Source organism: Haliotis rufescens, unplaced genomic scaffold, assembly GCF_023055435.1.
Source record: "Haliotis rufescens isolate VD_foot unplaced genomic scaffold, xgHalRufe1.0.p SCAF_27, whole genome shotgun sequence".
Classification (NCBI taxonomy): Eukaryota; Metazoa; Mollusca; class Gastropoda; order Lepetellida; family Haliotidae; genus Haliotis; species Haliotis rufescens.
Genome location: NW_025963968.1, coordinates 1,517,654 through 1,532,091, shown reverse-complemented (window position 1 = coordinate 1,532,091; position 14,438 = coordinate 1,517,654). Strand labels below are relative to the sequence as shown.

General features: G+C 42.8%; 1 protein-coding gene across 1 annotated transcript; it reads right to left on the bottom strand.

Moving 5' to 3' along the window:
- Window positions 1-2,389: 2,389 nt before the first annotated feature.
- LOC124113432 lies at window positions 2,390-11,745 on the bottom strand. The gene is made up of 8 exons (XM_046473781.2): window positions 11,479-11,745; window positions 11,126-11,149; window positions 9,378-9,485; window positions 8,830-8,930; window positions 7,852-7,951; window positions 6,987-7,157; window positions 4,178-4,338; window positions 2,390-2,622 (listed from the first exon to the last, which is right to left on the bottom strand). The coding sequence occupies exons 1-8, from the start codon at window positions 11,528-11,530 to the stop codon at window positions 2,524-2,526; spliced, it is 816 nt and encodes a 271-aa protein (XP_046329737.2). The 5' UTR covers window positions 11,531-11,745; the 3' UTR covers window positions 2,390-2,523.
- Window positions 11,746-14,438: the final 2,693 nt, after the last annotated feature.

The window sequence follows — 14,438 nt, the reverse complement described above, 5'->3', positions numbered from 1 at the left end:
GTAGTCATACGGACCCTCGAAGTCGTTGCCACATGTACAGCGCGCATCAGGGGCGGTGGGGTAGCCTAGTGGTTAAAGCGTTCGCTGGTCGCGCCATAGGCAGGGGTTCGATTTCCCACATGCGTACAAAGTGTGAAGCCCATTTCTGGTGTCCCCCGCAGTGATATTGCTGGAATATTGCTAAAAGCGGCGCAACACCTTACTCACTCACTCACTCACTACAGGGCGCTTCAGGGTGCAAAATGTCGGAGAAAGCCACGCAACAACATGAGAGGTGGGAAATACCCCACGTCACCAACCATAAATATATACACAAACATACCAGAATATACAATCAATCATGGACATTTGAAACAGTAAGGGAGTGATTTGAGCCTGGGGGGTCATTTGGGTCTACGAGGGTGCCCCTATCATTCGGCACGCTAAACATCATTGACAAAATACATGTATGTCACCTGCCAGTCTGACAGAAACATACAGTTGTAAGATTAAACCTGTAGTAAAAAGGGGATTTAGTTAAAAAAAATCTAAAATAAAATTAATTGCTTTCAATGTCAATGGTAGCCCATGCGTGTTGGTTAGATACCGGGAGAACACCAATATACAGTATTTTACAGACGCTTCACCCTGAAACTTCGCGGAATCGGTAACAAGACCAAATGGTAGCTCTGATTTATCACTGTCATTCACACTTACAAAGACTCCGTATCCGGACCCGAACTCGCTGTGTTAACGCCCTAGTTTCCCACAACCCAGTGTAGCACCCTGCTCCTGTAGCACCCTGCTCTTGTAGCACCCTGTCGCGTGTAGCACCCTGCTCTTGTAGCACCCTCTTTCTTGTAGCGAGAGGTACTGCCGAGATGGTTTCATAGCTTTGTTTTGTTTGTTTGTTTATTGTTTAACGCCACACTCAGCAATATTCCAGCTATATGACGTTGGACTGTAAATAATCGAATCTGGACCAGACAATCCAGTGATTGACATCATCAGCATGGATCCACGCAATTGGGATGCAATGACATGCATTAACCAAGTCAGCGCCCCTCACCACCCAATCCCGTTAGTCGCCTCTTACGACACGCATGGGTTGTTGAAGACCAATTCTAACCCGCCTCTTCACGGGTGCTTCATGGCCTTCCGCTCTCGTGTGTATAGTCTTCAAAATATGTTGGGGATACTCGACAATAATTTAATATATTAGTTTCTAGCAGTTGTATGATAACAATAAACAACTCGGGAAAACATTACAACCGGAAGTGACGTATGACAGTAGATGTTATTACCGCCAAAGATTTTGAATGGCGATAGGGGTAAGATGGGAAATTTCAAACTTGACTTTTTTGGATCAGTAGTGGGTAATACCATTGGGTGTGTGTGTGTGGGGTGTGTGTGTGTGTGTGTGTGTGTGTGTGTGTGTGGGGGGGGGGGGGGGGGGGGGGGGGGGGAATCTATGGATGTTGTGCTGCTGGGGGTGAGCATTGGCGATTCGTACTCTGTGAGCACGGGCGTTGTCGACCCACGCGCCTTGCAAACGGGATAACAAAAGGTGCATGTCAGTAAGTTGTCCCGATAGAACTGTCCAGTGACGCTTCCTTGCACAATATGGAGAGGGGTTCGCTCAGTCATAGTGATGCCACCTCACACCATTACCGATCCAACGCCAAATCTGTCATGAGGTCTCAGGTTGACAATGACTTGACATTCATTTCGACGTCGCCAGACACGACCACGCCTATCAATGAGGTGCAAAGTGATTCGGGACTCATCTGGAAACATGACACGTGACCAGTGACGATGACCCTAGTTTCGACGTTGTGTACCCTCGATTCTGCACTCTTGTCGTTGACCTGGGACGCCCTGAACGGGGTCGATCGTCACTAGTTTGGGTTTGTTGATACCTGTTCCATAGTATGGTAATCACAGACTGTGAAACATTGAACCATGTTGACCATACCATTGCGAGACACTCTCTTTATGGTAAACACCAGTTAATCATGTTTAAGTCTTGTGAATTCAACAAATGAAGAATGAGTGAGTGAATGTTGTTCAACGCCGCATTCAATAAAATTCCAGATACATGACAACAGCCTTTTTATGACCGAGTCTGGACCCGGCAAACCAGTGATGTTCAACACCATCGGGGTGTGATGACACGTAAGTCACACAGTAGGACCATACGATGTCCACAACCATGTGAGTGATTGTGTGAGTGATTATGGATATAGGCCGCTTTTCGCAATATTCCAGCAATATCACGACGGGGGACACCAGAAAACGGACTCCACACATTGTACCAATGTTGGGAATCAAACCCGGGTTGTCTGAGTGACGAGCGAACGCTTTAACCACTAGGCTACCCCACCACCCACACACAAACATGAGGCAGTGGTGACGTATATTCTGACCCGGTTTTATTACAGGGTAACAAGCATATATTACAATGTCCACTTGTGAGTGAGTGTGTAAAGGTTTACGCTTCTTTCAGCAGTTAGAGACACAGACATGGGCTCCACACACATACAATCAGCATGTCGACAACCTCGGACTGGAGAGAAAGATGTGCAGAGTTGTTACTCCCGCTGTGTGTGTGTAGAGGCAGCGAGGCACCGGGTCCAGGAAAAACTGAAAGTGAAAATGAAGACTGAACTATGTGTTAGTGTGAGTGAGTTTGTTTGACGACGCTTCAAACGGTATTCCAGCTACACCCCGATGCGTCAGCATGGTTTGTGAAGACAGCCCGAAGCGAAGCCGGTCGTGTACTCCCTGTCAACATGGTGCAGACAAACCTAGAAACGTAATGAGAGCGAATCAGAAACTCGAACCCACGGACAAACACACTTGGCAACCGATGGCTTTTTTGTCTGTGTTACAAACGTCCTGGTCCACATCGGCTAGCTGAATCGGTTCAAGTGGGCTGACACTGATTTCAATTATACAAAATCGGAATCTAAAATTAATCAAGGAATAAAGACGTGTAGCTTTCCACGTGAACCATTCTCATTAAAATACAATCTTTTTGCTTCCGCCTTTTAACAAAGACCTGAGGACATCCCATTACGGGTCACGCAAAACGACCTTTCATCCGACCAATCAGAGCGTCGCTTACCAGATCAGGATGCAAATCTAATCCATTCGTCACCACTCGCCTCTTTCCGTAACCTGCAAGAAGATCGGCTTGTCCCGGTGTAGTAGGCTCAAACGACTCCCCCTAAATTTGACCCTGGAGTCGTCTGGGCCTATAACACGGAATAACACGAGTTGGCCAGGAATAAGATCTAATCGTGCAACCACGAAAAGGTCCACATGGGGCATTCCGAACGAGAGTTACGGGCTGTACGACTGTTTCCGAATGCTAGACGTCGTCTGTCTTTCACTAAGTTGGATAAACATCTGAAGAGGAAGATTCTCAACAGGCCTTGAAAAGTACTGTCATATAATCTCGGCCATGCTTAGACATTCTGGAATCTTCTTCTGTTCAGTTTTCAAATTTTGGCTCGAGAACTTTGTCAAACTTTTTTTCAAGCGTTGTCTGGTATGGTTCTCCTGAGCCCGAATATCTGATGAGTGTAATGACATTGATATAGTCTGTGCCGTGCATCGGACGTCGCATGGTTCGGGAAAATATGTATCAGGTAGACAGAACCAGGCAAACGAGAGGTCGATAGCATGACCACGCCGTCGGTACAATGATACGTCATTGGCCATGTCAGTAGATCCCCGTGGGGAGCCTGGGTTAGAGTGAGTGAGTATGGATTAATGCCGTTTTAAGCAAAATTCCAGCAATATCACTGCGAGGGGATTCCGGGATAGAATACGTCCCAAGCAACTTATTACGCATCTTCCCGGCGTTAACTGACGTTAACTGACTATAAAAGTCCAGTTTTCACCCTTGCCGAACTAGTCTGCAATTTCCAGGCTCGATCGTAGCGCCACCAGTGGCTATTACGACTTATGTCCCTTCTATGCCCCTCCTATTGGCCAATCAGATTCCACCTCTCATACTACTTGCATCTGCTTCAAACAAAATAGCCCAGTCAAGATCTGATCGGTGATCAAGATATCTATTGTAATAAAAGTCTTTCTTCGCGAAGTGCATCAAATCATGCGAGCACGTTGATTAAAAACGTGAAAAGATTTGCAAAACATCTGTCGACGGGTGGATCAAATGGAGACTTACCCCGAACGCGCGACTCGGTGGATATTCAAAGCGAGGAGAGGCTATGGTTGCCATGAAAGCCCAACCGAATGCGTCAAGTCGTCCGCCATTATAGAGCAGGAACACTGGGAAGAACTTGTTACAGGGCGAGTATAGCCGGGCGTCATACCAGTAGTGTTCACCTGCGGTATAGGGTAGAGACAGCGGTATAGGATATAGACGGTTTGGGATGAAGACTGCGGTATAGGATATAGACTGCGGTATAAGATATAGACTGATATATAGGATATAGACTGCAATATAGGGTATAGAATGCGGTATAGGATATAAACTTTGGTATAGAATGCAGTATAGGATATAGACTTCGGCATAGGATATAGACTGTGCTATAGTCTGCGGTATAGTATATAGACTGTGGTATAGGATATAAAGTGCGGGGTAGGATATAGACTGTGGTATTGGATATAAACTGCAGTATAAGATATAGACTGCAGTTTAGGGTACAGACTGCGGAATAGGATATAGACTGTGGTATAGTATATAAACTGCAGTATAAGATATAGACTTCGGTATAGGGCATAGAATGCGGTAAAGGCTATAGGCTGCGGTATAGACTGTGGTATAGGATATAGACTGTTATATAGGATATAGAATGCGATATAGGATATAGACTTCGGCATAGGATATAGACTGTGGTATAAAATATAGAATGCAGTATAGGATATTGACTGCTATATGATCTAGACTGAAGCATTGGCTATAGACTGGTACATGATATAAACTGCAGTATAGGATATCGACTGTGGTATTGGGTATAGGTTGAGGCATTGGATATAGACTGTGGTATAGGATATAGACTGTGGTATAGGATATAGGTTGAGACATTGGATATAGACTGTGGTACAGGATATAGACTGTGGTACAGGATATAGACTGTGGTACAGGATATAGACTGCGGTATAGGATATAGACTGCGGTATATGGTATAGACTGTGGTATAGGATATAGACTGCGGTATAGGATATAGACTGTGGTATAGGGTATGGACTGCGGTATAGGATATAGACTGCGGTATAGGGTATAGACTGTGGTATAGGATATCGACTGTAGTATAGTCTGCGGTATAGGATATAGACTGCGGTATAGGATATAGACTGTGGTATAGGATATCGACTGCAGTATAGTCTGCGGTATAGGATATAGACTGCGGTATAGGATATAGACTGTGGTATAGGATATCGACTGTAGTATAGTCTGCGGTATAGGACATAGACTCGTGTAAATCACACTGTTAAACATCACTTTGGATATGGAGATTATCAATCGCATACCAGGATAAATATCGCATACCAGAAATACAAATTGTATTATGATATCTTTTGCAGTGTCATATTTAAAACAATCGATGTATGTGACTTAATTTGAACTGATGAAGTAACTTATATCTAACAAAACTGCGCATGAATACATTGTTAGAGGGGAACCGCCCGATGTCTCATATATAATTATTTGCACCATTTTTTGTACATAAAGACCCACATATCAATGAATAGAGGTGATTGATAGTGATTCCCAAAATGTTGCCTCATTTACATGTTTGTCGGATTGTGATATCAAGTTTATCGCATGGATAACACTATCCGTGATATGATATAAAACGACATAGACTAGAACTGTGATATAAGAAGCAAATTAGTAGGGTACGTCATGCTAACCGATGACGTCACAATGATCTGCAAAGGATCTTTCACTATCAAAACCTTTGATCAAAAACTTGGTCAAAGAAAACTTTGACCAGGTTTTCTTGGTCCAAGTTGGGCTGTTAACACTCATCATCATGCTGCTGGTTGTTGGAACAAATCAATTAATTCTTCCAACATGTCGTCAGTCCGAAATAGTTGACTCATTTTGACTTGACTCTATGCTCTTCCGGTTGAAAAGGGGTAAATGTTCCTTGCAGTCTGATTGGTTAAATTAAATCAACGTCATCAAACTTTAATCAAAGTTTGACGAGAAAAAGGATCGGTTTCTATTCCATCAAAGTCCCGTCAAAACCTTTGTCAAAGTTTTTGACAGTATGTTACACTATCAAAAACTTGGTCAAAATGGACTTTGTCTAAGAGTTTGATAAAAGTTTTTGATAGTGTAACAGAGGATTTAACCAAGCGATATCTCACGTAATAACCAGTCTAAATGTTGTATCCATAGACCCATAGACTGTCCACACTTATCAATGACTATCCCCAGCAATTATTGAACAGTGTATCATGAAATGCTTAGTGATGAGCTATTTGTATCGGTAAATTGGCAGGTTATCCCTAGCGTTTATTGAACATACACTGATAGGTTTAACGTGCTCTTAGGTAAGCCTTAATTATATTCCTCATTGTGCCTACCTAGTGGCGTGTTAGTGTTCAGTTGGATGTTGTCCCTAGCGATTATTGAACATACACTGATAGGTTTAACGTGCTCTTAGGTAAGCCTTAATTATATTCCTCATTGTGCCTACCTAGTGGCGTGTTAGTGTTCAGTTGGATGTTGTCCCTAGCGATTATTGAACATACACTGATAGGTTTAACGTGCTCTTAGGTAAGCCTTAATTATATTCCTCATTGTGCCTACCTAGTGGCGTGTTAGTGTTCAGTTGGATGTTGTCCCTAGCGTTTATTGAACAGTATGACATGTTCGACAGTGTGAGTTAACCATTGTCACAGTACCAAGTTCCTGAAGCAGTGTGCCATATCCCGTAGAGAGTGATTTGTGCTAAGTTGGGATGTTCTCCCTAGCATTTATTGAGCAATATACATTCAGAACTTTGCGTGACACGTACCCATAGTGTTGAAGCAACGTCCTTTGTCCCACAGGGTGCCGCTAATATCGCTCTCCAGTCGGGGAACTTTATAACTGTCGCGGGGCTGGGTGCTGTTCTGAATCCAGAGGTCGCTCCCAGTTCCATCTGTCGCAAACTCTTGTGCAGTTCTTCCTCGGCTGCAGATGGTGCCTGGAAGTAACAAGTAGCATCCCATCAATGGACACGTGTGTGATCAAGGAACAAATGTGTGTGTTCAAGAGACACAGGATCAAACACGTAGGTGTGTGTGTGTGTGTGTGTGTGTGTGTGTGTGTGTGTGTGTGTGTGTGTGTGTGTGTGTGTGTTCAATGGACACATGTGTATGTGTGTTGAATGGACACGTGTGTGTGTGTGTTCAGTGGACACGTGTGTGTGTGTGTTCAGTGGACACGTGTGTGTGTGTGTGTGTGTGTGTGTGTGTGTGTGTGTGTGTGTGTGATATGAACCTGTGAATAGTTTAATGAAGTATTATCTAATTCCAGAAGCTTGGTGAACGGTGCAATGCGAGGATGTTCTTACAATCAATATTAAAAACAATCCGAAAGTGTTATTTTTCAATTCGAATTATTTCTAAATTTGTACATTGGTAGTCCCCATGCAGGTAACCAAAACAAGTCTGCATGGGCTGTGACGACACATGGAGGTCACAGTACACCTGAACCGAAGATACATTGTTGAAGATACGATGCGTATGACCGGATTGTTATGCTACACTTGGAGCTTCCAACTACTGCCGTCGGTTCCGAATGGTCTTTTCAACAGAATACTCAATAACTACCGGTAATCTGAAAATATTATGGTTGCAATATTTCAGAAAGGTGCATTGAAGTAAAATGATCGTTACTTGGATCCAGGAAATAGGCCGTGATGTACTCCTTGCCGTTATACTCCACGAAGGGCTGGTCCAACAAGCCGACGTATGGGTACCCGTTGACGCTCTCAAACTGGATGTGAAAAGGTAGGAAATAAAACGATTGTGTCGAACTGTATATCATTCAAACATTACTTCGACGCACACAAACTGGATATAACGTAGTGGGAAAATTATACTTCTTTTAATCATCCAGATGACTTATAAATTGTATTTGAAAATATATAATCGGTATTTTACTTGAGTGAAAAAACACGGGGTAACCTGACATGACGAAACTATATTCACATGCAAAAGTAACTGTGACGTGACCATGTTTCAATTACAAACCTTTGCATGGCTCTCGATTATTTTGGAAGATGTTTTTGAAAGAAACGCAACCAACCAATTGGTATTGCACGTTTGGTATTGCTCGTGGGTTTCACCAAATAGTACTGTTCAAAGCGGCGTTAAACCCAACTCACTCACTCACTTACCATGCCCAATGTGGCGCAAGGACAAATAACCTGTTTGGATAGTGTTTGTCATCGGTTTAAAAAAAATGGGAGATGAAATTCATGTTCTCACGCCATGTTCAGTGAACGACGATGTATGAGAAGGACTTCTCAATGAATGCTTATATTAATGAAGTTTCCTTCTGTTATAATTATGTCTTCAGGACGAGATTTAACCTTTCACGTTGCCAGAACCCGCCATGACGTCTCCCGTAGACGGCGCTGGTGTCACGAACAACGGTTATTGTGTTATGTTAATGACTGACTATTAGTATATTTATATTGATAGACATCTCTCATAAGTCGTTGAATTAGTGGTCATGGGATTACACTGGTCCTTCTTACTGTACCACGTTACATGTCTACCGTGGTGCCGAGGAATGAGACGGCACTAAACCCATCTGTATCTTAGGAAAATCCTCGGATGCGAATCAAAAACATCAGGTCGTACACTAACCCCGGTCTGTATCCCCGCGATGTAGCCGTTAACGTCGTAGATGAGGACCACGGCGGTGTCGCCGCCCTTCACATAACGCTTACCAGCAAACTTAGGGGTTTCTGAAATGTAAGAAACCAAAGACAACTAGAATTGCTAAGGCGCTACATGATGCAATTGATTTGAGTAATTGTCAGGATTTCTGGCCGGATATTGTATGTAGCGATTACATTATTGTTTTTATTTCAATTGAATTATTATCTATTTTTTATACTACATGTATTATTATTATTATTATTATTATTATTATTATTATTATAGGTATCATCAATATATTGCATTAAATAAAATTTCTATTATCTCAGAGCCTCACTCAAAGGCAGCACTGCGTGTAAAATGAAAATGAAATGTAGAGATTTAAGAGCAGTCTGAACAAAGAGCCAAAAGATGGATATCTCCGGATAGGCAAAAGGAGATAATTCAATAGTACAGGCGTGCACGAGCAAACGTTCTGAAACCAAGTGATTTGAGCGTCTGTTTGGGCACTTTTAACACTTGCTGATGCAGACCTTGACAGTCCGACACTTTGGACCAGCCCTCCGTCACGGCATGGGCCTCGGTCCGGGGCATGTTGTCGAAGCCGGTGTTGCTGGTGCTGCCGGGTGGAGCCCACGTCACTGGAGCAGTTCAGAAATGTTCACCATAACCAAACCAACAAGGGCCCCAAAATATTTTCGGAGGAGTATAGATGTGATTGAGGTTTAATGACGCAGTCAGCAAAAGTACAGCAAACGTATCAACCACCAGTGTAACTACAGTCATATATATATCACTATATCACGGGGACCTGTAGTCAGTAATATCACAGCTATATCACGGGGACCTGTAGTCAGCAATATTACAGCTATATCACGGGGACCTGTAGTCAGCAATATTACAGCTATATCACGGGGACCTGTAGTCAGCAATATTACAGCTATATCACGGGGACCTGTAGTCAGCAATATCACAGCTACATCACGGAGGCCGGTAGTCAGCAATATTACAGCTATATCACGGGGACCTGTGGTCAGCAATATCACAGCTACATCACGGAGGCCGGTAGTCAGCAATATTACAGCTATATCACGGGGACCTGTAGTCAGCAATATTACAGCTATATCACGGGGACCTGTAGTCAGCAATATCACAGCTACATCACGGAGGCCGGTAGTCAGCAATATTACAGCTATGTCACGGGGACCTGTAGTCAGCAATATTACAACTATATCACGGGGACCTGTAGTCAGCAATATTACAGCTATATCACGGAGGCCGGTATAGTCAGCAATATTACAGCTACATCACGGGGACCTGTAGTCAGCAATATTACAGCTATATCACGGGGACCTGTAGTCAGCAGTATTACAGCTACATCACGTGGACCTGTAGTCAGCAATATTACAGCTTAATCACGGGGACCTGTAGTCAGTAATATTACAACCATATCACGGGGACCTGTAGTCAGCAATATTACAGCTATATCACGGGGACCTGTAGTCAGTAATATCACAGCTATATCACGGAGACCTGTAGTCAGCAATATTACAGCTATATCACGGGGACCTGTAGTCAGCAATATCACAACTACATCACGGGGACCTGTAGTCAGCAATATCACAGCTACATCACGGGGACCTGTAGTCAGTAATATTACAGCTATATGACGGGGACCTGTAGTCAGCAAAATTACAGCTATATGACGGGGACCTGTAGTCAGTAATATAACAAAATTATCACGAGGACCTGTAGTAAGTAATATTACAGCTATATCACGGGGACCTGTAGTCAGCAAAATTACAGCTATAAGACGGGCACCTGTAGTCAGTAATATAACAAAATTATCACGAGGACCTGTAGTAAGTAATATTACAGCTATATCACGGGGACCTGTAGTCAGCAATATTACAGCTATATCACGGGGACCTGTAGTCAGTAATATCACAGCTATATCACGGAGACCTGTAGTCAGCAATATTACAGCTATATCACGGGGACCTGTAGTCAGCAATATTACAGCTATATCACGGGGACCTGTAGTCAGCAAAATTACAGCTATATCACGGGGACCCGTAGTCAGCAATATTACAGATATATCACGGGGACCTGTAGTCAGTTATATTAAAGCTATATCACGGGGACCTGTAGTCAGCAAGATCACAGCTATATCATGGAGGCTGGTAGTCAGCAACATTACAGATATATCACAGGGACCTGTAGTCAGCAAGATCACAGCTATATCAAGGCGGCATGTCGTCAGTGAAACAAGAAGGTCTACCTTGCAACGTTTCCCATTCGGGCGCTGGAAAACAAAATTCAGTGTAACGGTTAACAACAAACTAAACCTGAAACAATATTGAATTCAATCTCAAAACACATTGCTTACTTCTGTTATTATCAGCATACAGTTTTAAACGCATATATTTGATACTTTTAGTTGGCCGACTATTTGATATTCTGGTTGTGTGTGTGTGTGTGTGTGTGTGTGTGTGTGTGTGTGAGCGTGCGTGCGTGCGTGCGTGCGTGCGTGCGTGCGTGCGTGCGTGCGTGAGTGTACGTGTGTGTGTAATAATCTATGTTGGGCGTTCGGAGAAATGGTCGGTGCTACATCAGACAAGCAAAAACACCTACCCCCAAGACATCCTGCAGCGGCCCACAGCAACAGCAACATGGAATGAAACATGACGCCTATTTCTAACGTTTCCTGTGCCAAACGCAATAGTAGATGTGCTCTGTTGCTCTACACTGTTCTATAATCCGCGTTCTTAGAACTGGTCTGTCCGAACTGACGATGTTTCACTTTTAAAGCCTGGGGTTCTGAAGTATGGGGGCTGTTGTTGTACGGCTTCAGCAACACACACCAAGTACAAGTAAATGACGTAAGAATGTATCACCAAATAAAGCACGTTTCAATTAAGATTCTAATAACTCCCGGGTTGTAATCAGCTCTTTAACGGCGCATGCCCTTTACGACATTCCGTCTGTTGGTTCAGTCACCACAATTAATGATGCCATGTTGAACTCAAGTAGGCGTCTGCAGTTCAACTGTACTTAAGAACACGAGCAGTGTTGTGAAGCAGACGACGACCAGCGAGTGAGCATGGTGTTGTGCTACTGCAGAGAATCGAACTCGGGTCTTCGGATGACCAGCAAACACTGTAACCACAAGGCCACCCCACTGTTTCAATTCTCAAACGAACTCATATAAAGTGTAGAGTACATTTCGAAATACGTGTCTATCAAAAAGATAGACGAGACACGGATCAAGTCGATACTACGTTAGTTTGGATGTGCATTTCTTCGTTTGTTTAGGATGGGCCGTAGCGAGGATATTCGTGAACAATCATGCAGTCACGCTCTCTTACGTTTCTCAATGTATACTGAAACGCTGAGACCAAGATTAAAGGTTCTAAATTATCAGAAAGAACGCTTATGTTAGTTTGTCTTCGTGTTAGGGAATTCCCAGGGGTTTCCCCAGGAATTTGGAAGTAGTCCGTCAGTGTTCGTCTCGTGAACAACGTATGAACGTCAATTTCGCGGTAATGTGACATACCTCCAATGGAAAAGCCCCATATCGTGTAAACGTCAAATTAAAAAAAAATATTCAATGATGACTATGAATGATGACCATACCTATTGGTCACATGTTTCTATTTATCATGTCGGGCATTGTGACGTGATAGTAAATGTATCAAGACACAAATGTATCTGAAATTAAGGTGCAACGTATTTTATCAAGATCACGTGGACCAATCAGATCTCATCATTCAGACATAGAGGTGTAACGTAATTTATCAAGATCACGTGGACCAATCAGATCTCATCATTCAGACATAGAGGTGCAACGTATTTTATCAAGATCACGTGGACCAATCAGATCTCATCATTCAGACATAGAGGTGTAACGTATTTTATCAAGTGAGTGAGTTAAAATTTAAAGTCACATCGGCATTATTTCAGCCATATCGTGACTTTATTTTATCGAGATCATGTGGACCAATCAGATCTCACCATTCTCACATAGAGGTGTGACGTATTTTTTCAAGATCACGTGAACCAATCAGATCTCATCATTCTGACATAAAAGTGCAATGTAGTTTATCAAGATCACGTGGACCAATCAGATCCTACCATTCTGACATAGCGGTGTAACGTATTTTGTCAAGATCACGTGGACCAATCAGATCTCATCATTCTGACATAGAGGTGTAACGTATTTTATCAAGATCACGTGGACCAATCAGATCCTACCATTCTGACATGAGTTGTACAATAACAAAAACTACAGTACTAGATGTACAGCTTGATGGCATATATTGAAGAATACGTCACAGTATAGCATTCAAATGTCTGAGGAACTTGGAGAGGCTTTTTTAAAGTATAAACTTTACCATTTGTGAGCAGTTTACGATATCTACTTATGTTTAGCCAGTGTGGGTAGTATTCATTAACTCATAAAGCGCATAAGGATAAAGAGGAATTACAGTTTAATATATAATGGTACTCGTCACCAATTACTTGGCAGTCACACAATATACATATCTTTTGTTCCCGTGATATAATTTCCCATCGGCCTGTTTCTATTGGTAATTTGTGCTTACCAGTTCCAGAAAGAGTAACAGTTTAGAACTATGATCAGGGGAAAGTAAATATTATATATCATCCTGTTCAAAAAGACAACACTAAATATTGGAAAAACTTGGACACTTTTAATTTACTCAATAGATGTACATTTGACAAAATCATCAAATCTCACACAAGATCATCCCAACATAGCTGCCAGATCTCTCAATCCACATTTCATCTTTCTCTACGAAAGCTGCTTGCCGAACGACTGATTCTGATTTGGTGTGGTAGTTGTTGCCATCCTGTAGGCTGGCGCCAGCACTCTGAGTTGCAGAGTAGTTCTTTCTGAAACCAGTTTAGACTTCAGATAAAATAATATCCATTTACTTCAATGAAAGTAGTGAATATACTGTTAACAAGAAAAGTGAAAACTTTACCCAAGCATCTTAGAAGTGTTAGTGGAAGTGGTTTGTAGTTGTTTGGTAACCAAGGGTTACCCTTCTTATAAATTGGCTTAATTACACCCCATTTAACCAATCATTCTTCTGGTGTCTAAGAAGTATGAAATATTATTTTGAAGAATTTAAGCTAAACAGTCATCTTTTCGCCTGATAATGCCGACGTGCCGTCAAAAATTTAACTCACTCGCTTTCTGCTTGACCCAAGCCGACGTGGCGAGGCTCCTCGCGGTCGGACGGGCGCTCGCCCGAGTGATTGGACCCAAGCCGGGACGGGTGTTCCCTCACCGCGAGGGAGCACTCGTGGTTTGGGGTTACGCGAAAAACAAATGTTTCCCCAGGGACTTCTTTTTTTCCCTCCCTCTCTCTCTCCCTCCCTCCCTGCCACCCTCTCTCTCTCTCTCTCTTTCTCTCTCTCTCTCTCTCTCTCTCTCTCTCTCTCTCTCTCTCTCTCTCTCTCTTTCTTATTACTTGACAACAACCATCGGTGGTACATGAGTTGTACAATAACAAAACCTACAGTACTAGATGTACAGCTTGATGGCATATATTGAAGAATACGTCACA